This window comes from Hyperoodon ampullatus (genome assembly GCF_949752795.1).
Source record: "Hyperoodon ampullatus genome assembly, chromosome: 8".
NCBI lineage: Eukaryota > Metazoa > Chordata > Mammalia > Artiodactyla > Ziphiidae > Hyperoodon > Hyperoodon ampullatus.
In genome coordinates, this window is record NC_136921.1 from 8,952,818 (window position 1) to 8,967,582 (window position 14,765).

At 48.5% G+C, this 14,765-nt stretch overlaps 1 protein-coding gene across 1 annotated transcript; it reads right to left on the bottom strand.

Moving 5' to 3' along the window:
* On the bottom strand, nucleotides 1-7,510 carry LOC307056879 (uncharacterized protein C2orf72; the record flags this gene model as incomplete). Its single annotated transcript, XM_079709862.1, has 3 exons — nucleotides 1-140; nucleotides 3,025-3,138; nucleotides 6,907-7,510. 3 exons carry the CDS (start codon nucleotides 7,508-7,510, stop codon nucleotides 1-3), a joined length of 858 nt encoding a protein of 285 aa, XP_079565988.1.
* Between the last annotated feature and the right edge of the window lie 7,255 nt (nucleotides 7,511-14,765).

The following is a 14,765-nucleotide window of genomic DNA, read 5'->3' on the forward strand; positions in this document are numbered from 1 at the left end:
TCATCTCAAGTCTCCGGCGGGCTCAGCGGGAGTGGAGGCAACTCTATCACAGGCTACCGACCCCTTTCTGGGATCCTCGCAATCTCCATTGGGATATACGACTGTCAGTGCCACCTCCTCCTCAGGGTCCTGGAAGTTATCTGGAACACAAGAGAAGGAATCACCCAATGAGAAGATAAAGTTTATGAGTGGGTAAGCTGGGAATGAAAGGGAAGGAGTTGGCCCCAGTGACTATCTACTTTAAAAACACAACAAAACACGTAGCGAAAACCTTAAAAATGTACATACCCTTTGACCCAGCAATTCCACTTCTAGGATTTTATCCTAAGGAAATAATTAGGAATAATTAGTGGAACTGCTCTAGCCATCTTGCTACCAGCTTACGGATGAAACAGCACTGAGGTCGGCCCAGCAAAGAGAAGGAAAAAGCCTGGGTCCTTGAAAGTGTTGCTGGACCCCTAAATCAACCAGCCCTGAAACTGACTCCACCTCTAGACTGTCTTTTAGGTGAGATGATGAATTCCTTGTCTGCTTCTGCTAGTTTGAGTCATGGCTTCTTTACCTATAGCTGAGAGCATCCTAACTGATTCGATATCTGACAAAGGGATTGGCTGAGTAAAGTGTGGCTCAGTCACATTATGGGATTCAGGCATTAAAAATGATGTATAGGACTTCCCTGGTGGTGCAGTGGTTAAGAATCCGCTTGCCAATGCAGGGGACATGGGTTTGATCCCTGGTCTGGGAAGATCCCACATGCCGTGGAGCAACTAAGCCCGTGGGCCACAACTGCTGAGCCTGCGCTCTAGAGACCGCAAGCCACAACTACTGAAGCCCACGTGCTGAGAGTCCGTGCTCCGCAATGAAGAGTAGCTCCCGCTCACCACAACTAGAGAAAGCCCGCACGCAGCAACGAAGACCCAACGCAGCCAAAAAAAAAAAAAAAAAAAGATGTATAAAATTCCACAGGACTAAACACACACACACACACACACACACACACACAAGTAAAATTCAGGAAATCTGAATAAGGTCTGTGGATTGTTTCAATGTCAACACCCAGGTTGTGATATTATCCCATAGTTTTGCAAGATGTACATGGGGGAAAACTGGGCAAGATGTACACAGGATCTCTTAATGTGATTTCTTACAACTGCATGTGAATCTACAATTACCTCAAAAAAAAAATAAAGATGAAAGATGTTGACATATAATTATCGCTGTGGAATACTGCACAATCACAGTATGTTATTGATAAAGAAAGCAGATTCTAAAACAGTGTATGTAAATGTATGTATGTATAATCTATTTATTATGTATATTATAAATGTTTATGTATAGTCTGCACACGCAATTTGCATTTAATACATTCACTTCTACATGAGACTAAACAATTTGGTATATGCTACAGAGAGAAGTGATCAAAGAGTTACATAAAGTTGTTTATGAGGACTTCCCTGGTGACACAGTGGTTAAGAATCTGCCTGCCCATGCAGGGGACACAGGTTCGAGCCCTGGTCCGGGATGATCCCACATGCCGCGGAGCAACTAAGCCCCTGAGCCACAGCTACTGAGCTTGTGGTCACAACTACTGAAGCCCACGTGCCCTAGAGCCTGAGCTCTGCAACAAGAAAAGCCACCTCAATGAGAAGCCTGAGCACTGCAATGAAGAGTAGCCCCTGCTCGCCGCTACTAGAGAAAGCCCAAGCGCAGCAACAAAGACCCAACGCAGCCAAAAAAAAAGCTAAAAAAATGTTTACGATTCCTTTGCTTTTTTTCCCCTTTAGTTTCCAGATACATCCAAAATGATGATGGAGAGGTTGAAGTTAACATTTTTGCAATTAAATATATTAAATATGTGATGCATTTTGCAGATGATTTATATATTATATAGAAGTGAATTTATTAATATTTAAGTAGTACAAGGCAATATAAATAGCTAGATAGACAGACAGACAGACAGAATGGTCTACCCAAATTATAGTTACCTCTGAGTGGGGGAATTAAATGAATGATTTTTAATATTTGTGTTTCTTCTTTTGTATTTTTTGAGCTTTTAATTGTGTAGACAGAATTCTAAGACAGCCCCCAAGATTCCCATTCCTTGGTGTACTTATCCTGCATAATCCCCTCCTTTGAGTGTGGGTGGGACCTGCGATTATGATGAGATAGTCATGCCATAGATTTGGGTATATGACGAAGGTGATGGGGAGTCACTCCTGTGATTATGTTATGTTATGGGAGACTGGAGATTCTCCTGCTGATGGAAGGAGCAGCTGCTGTGCAGTGAGCGAGCCTGGGAGAGGAGACAGCTTCAGGGCCTCTTGGAGGTGACAGCCAGCAAGGTGGGGACCTCAGTGCTCCAGCAGGGTGCAGTCCCCTCCTCGGTGGGCTCTGCCTCTGGTCTCTTGCTGCTCCTGCAGTCCACTCACGTCTCTACACACCCTAGTCAGCGCACACCCCTGCTCAGAAGTCGCCAGGGCTCCCTATTCCTGAGACTTGGGTCCAGGGCCCTGATTTGGCTCCAACTCTCCTCTTCAGCCTCAGCCCTCACCAGTCTCCTTCTGCACCTCACCCCCAGGGCACTCTTGGCAGGGGTCCCTTTTCTGAGCTTGACATCATGCTGTCAAGCCTTCATTCATGGTGCTCCCTCTCCAAATCTTCCCATTTCTAAGAAAATCCCCCAACCTCCAGCTCAAAAGTCACTTGTTGAACTCCCTGGATCCTCAGGGGAGACAATGCGTTTGACTCCAGGTGCCCCATCATGTACGTCTGGCAACTGTCTTCCAGCCCCGCCCACAACCCCTTCCTTAGGCAGAGACTCCTGGGGCGAGAGCCCCACTGACCCAGCCTGAGTGCTGGCTGCCTGGGGGTCAAGGCACCTCACGCTGCTCATCCCCATGCCCCGCACAAGGCAAGGGCTTCGCCGATGGTGGGCCACTCCATCCCTATGGTCCCCTGTGTGCACGTGACCGTAACCCCAAGCCCCCCTCAGGGTCCAGGAAGCCAGGAAGGCGACACACTCACCGTGAGCTGGGTCACTGGGGGAAGTGGTATCTGGGTCCTTCCCCCGGCTCCAGGGACCCCAGGAAAAGCATGCCAGCAGTCCTGGGAGGCCGGGTCTCTCCCAGGCTCCTTCTGCTAGAAAGAACACAAAGTCCCAGAGGCAGTGGGGTCAGATGGTGCTTGACACAACTGAGAGACTTTCTGTTCAGCCGACCAAGAGCTTCAACTGTCAACTGCCCTAGTTGTAACTGCCTGATTAAAAAAGAAAGATTCTGATTTGCAAAAGGGGGTGGGTTTTTGAGCTTTAAAAAAAAAAAACCAAAAAGAAAGGCTGTTTTTATATACATATTATCTCATTTCATCTTTGCAAAAACTCTATATAGGTACCATGTTGGAGAAACTACAGTAACAAAAATGACATGAAATTAATTACAATTACATAGCACCAAAGAAAAAACTCAAGAAGCAGTAATTCCCCCCCTACCCCCGGATTTTTAGTTCAAACTATTATTTAAATTTTATTGAAGTTTAGTTGATTTACAATGTTGTGTTAATTTCAGCTGTACAGCAAAGTCACTCAGTCATACATATATACTTTGTTCATATTCTTTTCCATTCTGGTTTTTCACAGGATACTGAATATAGTTCCCTGTGCTATACAGTAGGACCTTGTTGTTTATCCATCTTATATACAGCAGTTTGCATCTGCTAATCCCAAACTCCCAATCCTTCCCTCCCGCACCCCTCCTCCTCCTTGGCAACCATAAGTCTGTTCTCTATGTCTGAGAGTTTGTTTCTGTTTTGTAGGTATGTTCATTTGTGTCGTATTTAGGATTCCACATATAAGTGATACCATATGGTATTTGTCTTTCTCTTTCTGACTTACTTCACTTAGTATGATAATCTCTAGTTGCATCCATGTTGCTGCAAATGGCATTATTTCATTCTTTTTATGGCTGAGTAATATTCCATTGTGTGTGTGTGTGTGTGTGTGTATATATATATATATATATATATACATACACACACACACAATGTGATATATATATATCACATCTTTATCCATTCATCTGTCAATGGACATTTAGGTTGTTTCCATGTCTTGGCTATTGTACATAGTGCTGCTATGAACACAGAGGTGTATGTATCTTTTCGAATTATAGTTTTGTCTGGGTATACGCCCAGGAGTGGTATTGCTGGATCATATGGCAACTTTATTTTTATTTTTTTGAGGAAGCTCCATACTGTTTTCCATAATCGCTGCACCAATTTACATTCCCAGCAACAGTATAGAGGGCTCCCTTTTCTCCATACCCTCTCCAACATTTATTATTTGTAGACTTTTTTGGGGGGGGGCACGCAGCATGTGGGATCTTAGTTCCCCCACCAGGGTTCAAACCTGCGCCCCCTGCATTGGAAGCGCGGCATCTTAACCACTGGACTGCCAGGGAAGTCCCTATTATTCTATTTGTAGATTTTTAAATGATGGCCATTCAACTATTCTTGAAATGGCCATCAAACTATTTCTTAATTGAAATAGAATTAATCTTTTTTGATAATCACACACAAAACAATTACATGTCAATTCGAGTTTCCTTATTATAGTACCACCTCAGTTATCTGGGGATTACTTGAGATCCCTAACCATCTGGAATAAGGTCAACTGGAACAAAGTTTTAGAAAAGGACTCCGGAGAGCCAAGACACAGAAAATCCTTTCTCATAATTCTTTACTTGGGGCCAATTTACTCTTAATCTGTACCCAATTCTAAAAAGATTGGGTACTTGTTTTTCAACCAAAATGCATCTGAATTAAGCATAAACTGGGTAAAAGAGCACTACCAAGAGGCAGGCAACCTAAAAGTATAAGAATAGCCATCAGACAGTGAGGAAAGAGATTGGAAAACTCTGCAAGCACTAGCAAAACCTTAGTAGCATGAATCCATGGTGTAACCCACCGCAAAAGCCTGGAAGAAATTACTGGACAATGAGTTATAGTTACACCCGTGACCTTTAGTCATTAATGAAAGGTTTCATGTTCAGTATGTTTTGATAAAAGTACATTCGACTTTAACACAATATATAGAATGATTCCCTTGCAAAATGTTAAAAATTTGAAATGTTAGTGTTTAAAAAGAGGCAAGGATTCTGCATGCCAAGCCGGGTGTCAGGAAATGGGAATACAGTGGTGATTAAACTCACAAGGGAAAGTGACAAAACCATGCAGAAGCAGGTTCGGGGGTTTCATTTGTGAACTTGCAAATGGGAGTGGGCGGGTCAGGGAAGGCTTTCTGGAGGAGGAAGTCCAGTCCTGAATGGTGAGATGGGATTGGTCAGGAAAAGGAGGATGGAAGAAAAGGCTTTTCTCTCTGAGGCAACTGCAGTGTAAAAAAAGGTTAGGAGCCCAGAGCAAACTTGGCTCTGGGGAATTAAAAGTTGTTCCCTTGGGGTGGGGGGATGAATTGGTAGATTGGGACTGACATGTATACACTAATTATGTATAAAATGGATAACTAATAAGAACCAGATGTATAAAATCATAAATAAAATAAAATTCAAAAAAAAAAAGTTGTTCCCTGGGAATAAGAGATGTCTAAGAGACAAAGGGCTCAGAGAATTTTCTAGGCACAGGCTCATTAGGGGACAGAAAATTTTCCCCATGGGGCCAGGTCAGCAAAGGTGCTGGCAGCAACAATCCGAATGACAATCCACCTCAGGACGTTCTCCATGTCTTTCAGAATGCTGGTCCTTGAGTTTCAAATTTAGCTGGCTTCCTCACAGACTCAACCGAAGAGTTGTGGGAAGGGGAGGGGAAGGTTAGGGCAGGCTCCACAGCTGAGAGGAATGGTCTTCACCTAGGCAGGCCAAGCTGGCAGTTAAGTCTGTGACATTTGTGACATCAGAGGTACCAGGTCTCCTTGCAGGAAAAGCCCCACCCCCGACCCCTGTAAGTCTGGCATCACCCAGTTGCTGAGTTAACACACCTATGCCCAGGGAGGAGGAACACAGCCTCTGTCGTCATTAACTCTTTAGCAAGAAGGTTGGCAGAGGCTGGAAAGCTCGGAGGGCGGCAGGTGCTGGAGAGGAGTTGGGGGAAGGAAGCTAGAAGCTAGAAGCTAGATCACTCCGGCATTTCACAGCTTTGCCAGTTCCAGCTGTACTTAACATCCATATTTTAATCTCGGGGCACTGGAAATCTTCTGGAAAACCCTGTGTACCCGGATGGAAGAGATTCTGACCCTTTTGCTGATGGCAGCAGTCATTGGGGCTGGGAGAAGACCCGTACTCCCCTCCCCACACTTCAGGAGAGTGGGGAGGGAAGAGAGGGAGACACTGCAGTGGGTAGCCAAGAAGGACTGGGAGACTCTAGGCCCTCAGTCCCTCACATCCTTTCTCCCCTCACCTCCAAGTCCCCGGCATTTATTCCTTGCCTTCTCCTTCTGACCCCGCGGCGTTTCACCGTCGCGTCTCCAGCGCATCCCTAGCTGTGCGCGTCCTAGCAGCTCCTGGCACCGGATATTCCCCCTAGTCCCAATTTTGTCCTCCTCCCACCTTGAAACTGGTGCATCCCAAGGCTTTCCCGTCTCCTCCTCCCCTCCCCCCCCAATCCCAGATCTTTGCCCAGCTCAGTCCAGCCCTCTTTCCACCAACCTCCCCTGCCTTCCGCTTTCCCCCTCAGCTTTCCTAAGCACTCAGAATCCCATGCACTCAGGATCCTCCCGGGACAGACTCGGCCCGTTGCCCAGGGCCCGCTCCGCCCTACCTGGGAGGCCTAGTGCTAGGCACCTCCTCTCTCCCGGCCTCGGTTTACCTCGGTGTACCATGAGGGGGGCGCTGGCCAAAAAAGCTGGCCTTCCCCCAGCCGCCGCCCGCCCACACCGTCCGGGACCTCGAGCCCACTCACCTGGTCGCAAGGGCCCGGCGGCTTGCAGGGCCCTGCAGGCGGCCGCCTGAACAGTCAAGCTGGAAGCCGGGTAGCCGGGGCAGTAGGTGGCCGCCTGCACCGGGCCTCCCGCCTGGCGGCCGAACACCGTGCGCAGCAGCGCCTCCAGTAGCCGCAGCTCCGGAGCCACCGCGTCCTCGGGCTCCGCCTCGGCCACCAGCACCCCGACCAACGCCGCGCCGGGCCGCCGCCGGCTGCGCACGTCCCGCAGCATCTCCCGCAGGTGGCGCCGCGGCTCCCGGGCTGCCAGCGATGACGCGCGGCACAGAACGAAGACCAGCGGTGAGCGGATGGCGCGCGCCCGGGTCTCGGGCACCTTCTGCGCCCCCGGCGCCCCGGGCCCCGCGCCCTCGGCCGCCGAGCCGCCCGGCTTGCCCGCGGCTCGCTGGGGCGGGAACACCGCCCGGGCGAAGTCCCACAGCAGCGCGCGGCTCTGCTCGCGCTCCCACAGTTCGCCCACCAGCAACACCTGCCCGCAGCCGCCCGCCGCCTCCACCAGCGCCTGGAAGGGCGGCTCAGCCGGGTGCGCGGGCCGGGCAGCCAGCGCCTCCAGCTCGCGCTCCATGCTCGCCGCCTCCCGCCTTCTGCGGCCCCTGCTGCCCTGCCGGGCCAGCTGCCTGCCTCTCGGGGCGGCAGCGGCGGCGGCGGCGGCCGGGAGGACACGCCCCCGAGGGCTGCGCCCCGCCCGACTCCCGGCCCGCGGGCCGGGATCGCCCAGCTCCAGCCGGCTGCTGGGCCGGAGCGGAGGCTCTCTCCCAGGCCTCTAATGGTGGCGCCTCCCGCGGTCCCTGCGGCAGACGCGGGGAAACTGAGCCGTTCATCTATCCATCCACCCATCCATCCATCCAACATTTATTGAACAGCTACTAGGTGTACAGGAGCCGAAGGTAGAGGAAGACAGAAAATTATCATGTGAGCAAATGGACCTTCACAAGCTAGATTGGTCTGAGGCCTGGAGCAGATAGATTTCTGAGTTCTCATGGTTCGGGGACAGGAAGTTTTGGAGGCCGGGCTGCCCGTGACTGCTGCTTTGAAGTGGAGCTGGCGGGTGGGGCAGGGTACCAGATAAGGGGGTAGTGAGGTGAGAAAAGAAGGGAAGCAGGGGTCTCTTCTGTTGCTTCTGTCCTTGACTCACCTTTTGGGCCTTCAGCATTTAACAAAAATTAATTGAGGGCTCATTGTTTCAACCAGTCCTTATGACCTGCGGGGCATTGCCCTCCGCACTGGGAAGTGGAGGCAGATCGTGTTGCTCCCTGTGGAACGGAAAGTCTCGGGGCGCAGATGTGGGGCACGGATGGTGTTCTGATCTATGTGTACAGGAGGGGGACAAGAGGATGTCAGTAGGCCAGGTCAGAAGCAGGAATGCATTTCCTTTCATTCTAAGGGTCTAAGTCAGCTTCGTCCAATAGAACATTTGGTGGTGATGGAAGTGTTTTATATTATCTGTACTGTCCAATGCAGTAGCCACTAACCGTATGTGGCTATAATGGAGCACTTGAAATCTGGCTAGTGCAAGATTTAGATTTTATTTCATTTCAATTAAGTGTAAATAACCACATGAAGTGAGTGGCTAGGGCATTGGGCAGCGCTGGTCAACACTCTTTACCTCTCCTCTATTACTCGGTATAGACCAAAGGCCCCTTTGGGTCAATAACTTGTTAATACTCAGCTCTCTCCTTCACCGTATAACCCACAACCTGCTCTTGTAGTTACTCTGTTTCCTGCCCCCTGTAATTATGTTGAAACATCTCCTCCTGGAGAGTTTGTATGTCCATTCAATAAAGCAAACCTTTTTTGAGCACCTCCTGTGTGCAAGCAGTGGGGATTCAAACATATCCAAGCAGCTCTGCCCTAAGTCTGATCATCCTACAGTGGTATAGCCAATGTTGGGGGGAAGGACCCCATATCTTTGTTGTGGTCTTTGTTGTGCCTCTCTATACCATCTCTGCCCATGATGGATATCCAGGGGCTTGGGTGGGAAAAACACAAGATATGGAGCAAGAAGCCCTAGGCTGGAGTCAGGTTGGGTTCCAGCACCAGCTCAGTGATTCAGCCAACCAATCTGTATTTATCGAACATCTCTACCATGCACTGTGCCGGTGCTGGGAACACAGCTGTGAACAGGCCAAGTTCCTACCTTTGTGGAGCTGACGGTCTAGTGGAGGCTGGGAGAGAAAGATGATAAACAAGTAAATGCATAAATAACAGCTTCAGATGGTGATTGGTGCAATGAAAAAAATAATGCAGGGCTGACACTATGGTAATGTGCTTGAGATGCTGGCCCATTACTGTGAATACAATCCTGAAGATGCCACGGAAGCAAGAAGGAGGTTGAAGAGGACTGAGAAACAAACCTAAAAACTATGAGATGTGCCTCCCCCCACCCTACCTTCCTGGAGGCCGCAGGTGGTTGGGTTGTGGTGTGTGGGAGAGAAACAGAAGTCCTTTCCAGATGTTCCTAATCTTCTAAAATTAAAACAATATGTGTGTGTGTGTGTACAGAAGAATATATTCAAAAAGTAGTCATACTCATCTCTAGATAGTAAGAATGACAGGTAATTTTTATTTTTATTTTGTCCTTTTTGCTTATCTGTATTTTCTAACTGTATAAAATAAATGGGATACCTTTGTTATAAGAAAACAATGAAAGCTATTAGTTTAATCAGATTTCTGGAAAGTATAAGCCAGTGCAGATTTAATCAATACATGAATTAAGATTCATTTCAGCTGCTAATGACACAGACTACAAATAACAGTGGCATAAACACAATGAAAGTTTATTTTTCTCTCTTGTAGAAGTTTGGAGGTGGACAGTTCATGGCTGATGTAGTAGCTCTGTTTTACGAGGTCTTTGAAGACTCAGGTTGCATTCCAGATCACTATTCCCCCATCTCTTCTTCATGATTCAAACTCGCAGCTAAAGCTCCAGTCATTACCTCTGTGTTCCAGGCAGCTGGATAGCAGAGGGCTGAGGAAGGAACAAAAATCAATTGACTTCAGATTTCTTAATAGTAACACTGGATTTAAGAAGGTAGAGACTGTCCTGGTGGTCCAGTGGTTAAGACCCTGCACTTCCACTGCAGGGGGCACAGGTTCTATCCCTGGTTGGGGAGCTAGGATTTTACATGCTGCGTGGCGCAGCCAAAAAAAAAAAAAAAAAAAAAAAAAAAAGATAGTTGAATAATATTTTTAAAGTATCAAAGAGAAAGAACTTTGAAGCTAGATTTTGCTAAATTATCAGGCATATACAGGAGATAATGCCTTTATCACATACAGCCCCTCTTTGAAAGCACCGTTAGAGGAAACATTCCAACAAGAAGAGAAATAAATACAGGCAGCTCAACAATAGGGAGTAAGAGGGATTAAACCACTTGTTTAAATTATTCTTTTCTAAGTAAATGGTGCAGTGTGGTGCCTGCAAAGCGCAGCTTGGGTGGGCATAAGCTGGGAGGGTGGCAGAGTGGCTGGGAGCCCTACCAGGTAAGTGGAAAAGGAATTAGCCCCATTTGGTTACCTTTCTGAGGAAGAGAGGAAAACTTATCACCTGATTAGAGAGGAACTCTCAGAGGTGCTGGTGTTTTTGTTTTGTTTGGCCGCACTGCAGGGCATGGGGGATTGAACCCATGACCTCTGCATTGGAAGTGCAGAGTCTTAACCACTGGACCACCAAGGAAGTCCCTGTGCTGGTGTTTTTGTACTTTCTCGTGAGGCTTGTCTAAAACCAACATGCCCTGCCTCTCCAGCTATTTATTCTCTGGCTCTAAATTTCCAGGTAACAATACCAGACTTTCCAGTGGTGGGTTGGAGGATGGATCACACGGGGTGGGGCTTTAAACAAAGGTCAGAGTCCAGGGCCAGTGAAGTTTATCTTTACCTGTATTATTTACATGGCAAAGGTTCAGGTAGTAAATTAACAGGAAACTCCAAAGACCTTAGGAAAAAGGCAGGATGCCAAGGATATTTCTTCCTCCCCCCTCTCCATGCCCTAAAAATCATAAAACAACCAGGCTTTTTCTGTTTCTCTGGTTTATCAATGGAGATGTAAAGTGAAACTGGGATTTCTGAAACAGTTTGCTTCTTCATGTTCACTCAAGCAGAACTTGGGAGGAGGAGTGACAGAAAAGTGCTGATTTGGAAAACAAGGAGTCTTGGTTGAGTTGCTGGTCTTTCCCTTCTCCTCTCGTCTCCCTCCCTTTCATCCTATTCTCCTTTTCTTCCTTCCCTTCCCCTCCCTTCCCCTCCCCCTTTCCCGTGTCCCCACCGTTTCCTTTTCTCCTTTATCATCACTCTTCCTTCCCTCTTTCTTTCCTCTCTTTTGTCCTTCCACACTCTCTTTGCTCCCCAAGACAATTGTTTTGGGAGCTGCGAGGAAGGTGGGACCTGGGGAGACTTTATGGGCTCCCTGGTGAGACAGATAGAGGAAAAAAGATCTTAAATGTGAGGAAGACCATGGAGGGAAAGGAAATTGGGGGAGCCCCTGGACCACAGAGGAATGAGGTTGGGGTGGGAGGAGGCATGGGAGGACGTTCAAAGCCTGGGTCCAACGAGGAACTGTGGGCCCCATAGTGGAGCAGCCCCCTCTGACAGGGACAGGGTAAAGGGACAAATTAGGTAATTAAATAGTTAATCCCACTAGGGGATTGTACGTAAACAAAAAATATGGGAGACCCCTGGAAGTTAATGATCACTCAAGAAAGCAGGTTTGCTTAACCACAAAACCAAGCAGACCTGCTTAGCAACAAAACCATGCAACAGAAGCATGAGACATGCCCCAAAACAATAAAACAATGGTGGCATGAGACCCACATCCTGCCCAGTGAGCTCAGTAAGTTAATGATCCCTAGGACATGCTCTCTGCACACATAAAAACACAATAATTTATGGAAAGGTGACATTTCAAAGTGAAAGACCCTCATTGTACTGAGACCTGAAATAGTTTTTCCATAGTGCCACGACAGTCTTGGCTTGCCAATGTAGGGACAAGAAAACTCCCTTGCCCAACCTGGAGAAGCAGCTGATGATGGAAGCGTGATGTCTACTCAGGAATGAGGAAGAAGGTGGTCTTTTCCCCCTCCCCACTTTTCCTTTGATTATAAAACTGTAGCCCACTAAGTTCTTAGGGTGGTACCCTCTCACCCTCACAAGCGTCCTATTCTAATAAATCATTTCTTATCTATTACTTTGCCTCTCACTGAATTCTTTCTGTGCTGAGACATAAAGGACCAGAGCTCCTTGGAGCCCCCCAAAGCACCACTTAGCCGTTTCACCTCTGTGTCCTGGCTGCTGGATGACCAGACAGGGCACCAGTGTGCTAGGACTTCATTTCCTCATTGTTGGGGAAGAAAAGGATTCCTTTCCTCCATTCTGAGTTCTTTGGCTGGTTCAGTAAATAAATCGACAGGCAACAAATTAATAGGAGAAAAACAAATTTAATTATGTGCATACCGGAGCCCCACAAAGACAGGAGATGCAAAGGCAGTTGGGCGATGGAGGCTTACATGCCATCCTGAGCTGAGGAAAGGGTTAGGGGCCTGGGGATCCAGAGGGGAGGAGGGCCATTCACAGGAAGATGAGAAGAGCAGATGGTTGGCAACCAGATGTTTGCCCTGCCATGCAGGTAAGTCTTTCAGATTAGAAAAAAAGTTATCTCTGGTAATAGCTGTCTTTTTGGTACAAGCTTCCTTTTTAAAATCTTTTAGGCAGTTAAGGGAGAGGTAGGACTTCCCTGGCAGTCCGGTGGTTAAGACTTCATGCTCCCAAAGCAGGAGGCATTTGTTCAGTCCCTGGTTGGGGAACTAAGATCCTGCATGCTGCATAGTGTGGCCAAAAAAAAAAGAGGAGAGGTAAAAATCTTTCCCTAAGTTTGCTGGGTCTTGATTGCCTTCACCTCAAAATAATCCACACGCCAAAGTGGCACATTTTGGGGTGGCATATTCCGCTCCGCTTCATCGAATACCTGGCCAGGACTGGTTCCCATCAGGGCACTGGGAGTGCAGATCTGTGTGACAGCTGGTGTTCTTCTGGGGGTTAAGCATCTCAGTTTTCTCTGAACTCTAGGGGTCTAATGAAGGTTTGTTAAGAAGCCTGGGAGGGGATGCTGAGCCAGAGACCCTGGCTTAAGCCCCTACAGTACCCCTGCTGGGCCCACGTTGGTTCGCTGGTGTCAGGAGGAGAAGTGGGCAGCCCCCCAGGACACACCTGCACTGGCTGAGTGAAGGGTAGCGGCAGGGAGGTAATCCTCCATCAAGACACCTGTACTCAGGCCGCCCTCCAACCATCTATTCCATCCCTCCTCTACCCATCCACTGAGGGGCACATGGTTGAAGACCCGGGAGGAACAACTGAAAGGACATCTGTGTGAAGCGCGGGCACCAGCCAGCTCTGCTTGGCATCCAGGAGCAGCTGACAAGCTCGCCTGAGCAGGGTCTGCACGTCTGCATCCTTAGCCCAGCACGATGTGGGCAAAATGTGGCCTCCAGCTGCAACCTCAAAGAGGACGTCTGCACCTGCTGCCATGGCCATGGCCATGGCTTCAAGGTGACTTTGTGAGGCTCTGTCAACATCTGAGAGTCTGGTAGGGCAGAGAGGAAACAACAGCTGACCTGTGCTATAAGGACGGGGTGACCTTGAAGCCACTCAACTTGGTCCTCCTTTAAAATCTGCCTGGCCAGATGAAGTTAGAGCTTGAGACTGAGTCTCCCCAGATCCAGCCTTACGGTAGAATGGAGCTGGCCAAGAGTGGCCAGGAAGTGGCCAGGGACTCTAAGAATGGAATGGGACCGTACCTCCCCTAGGATATCGTGAATGGACCAACCTCAACCAACCAGGCACCCTTTACCGGCCAGGCCTCTCGAGGTCAGAGTGGATGAAAGGTCAGTAATCACAGGAGGCATCCTTACACTTCAGCCAAGGCACCGAGTGAGCACCCTTTACAGACTGTCAAATACAATGCCAGCTGTGTCCCTGAGGGTGAACCTGAGGGCCAGTGCTCACCATGGACTCCCTGCTCCTGCACCTATACATCTCATTCTGTGCACTTTCTCAGCCCCTTAGTCTCCAGCTGATGAGATCTAGGAAGTGTGTTTTGGGGATATGAACAGTGGGTGACTTCATGAACATTGTCCACAGGGAGCCTGGTATAGAACAAGGTGACCACTAAGTATTAGTCTTATGATAACATTTCTTGCTCAGACCAGTTCCCAGCCAGCACTTCTCTTGCCCAGAGGGATGGATCAAAGATTCAGAAGGATGGGCTCAGTGAGCGCATGGAAACACGGGTTTCATTGCCAGATCTGTGTGTTCAGTGGGACCCCTTGTTCACTATGGAAACACATGGAAGAAATTCTTTTCTGGCCTTGGAATTAAGCACCTGATTTGTTTTTAATCTAATGGACATCGTGAGTAAAACAGCTGGTCTTGTTTCTTTCTTTGCATGGGCTGCTAGGAAGCTCAGCGTCAAATTGTGGCTCATAACTAGCAAGTGTGGAGGACTTTCATGGCAAGCATTTTGTGTATTAATCTTATCCCTGGCTTCACATTATTCCTCCTAAGCTAATTCTCTCTTCTTCCTAATGTCCTCTGTGACTTCTTTTTTTTTTTTTTTTTTTTTTTTTTTTTTGCGGTACACGGGCCTCTCACTGATGTGGCCTCTCCCGTTGCGGAGCACACGCTCCAGACGCGCAGGCCTTAGCGGCCGTGGCTCATGGGCCCATCCGCTCCGTGGCATGTGGGATCTTCCCAGACCAGGGCACGAACCCGTGTCCCCCGCATCGGCAGGCAGACTCTCAACCACTGCGCCACCAGGGAAGCCCCCTCTGTGA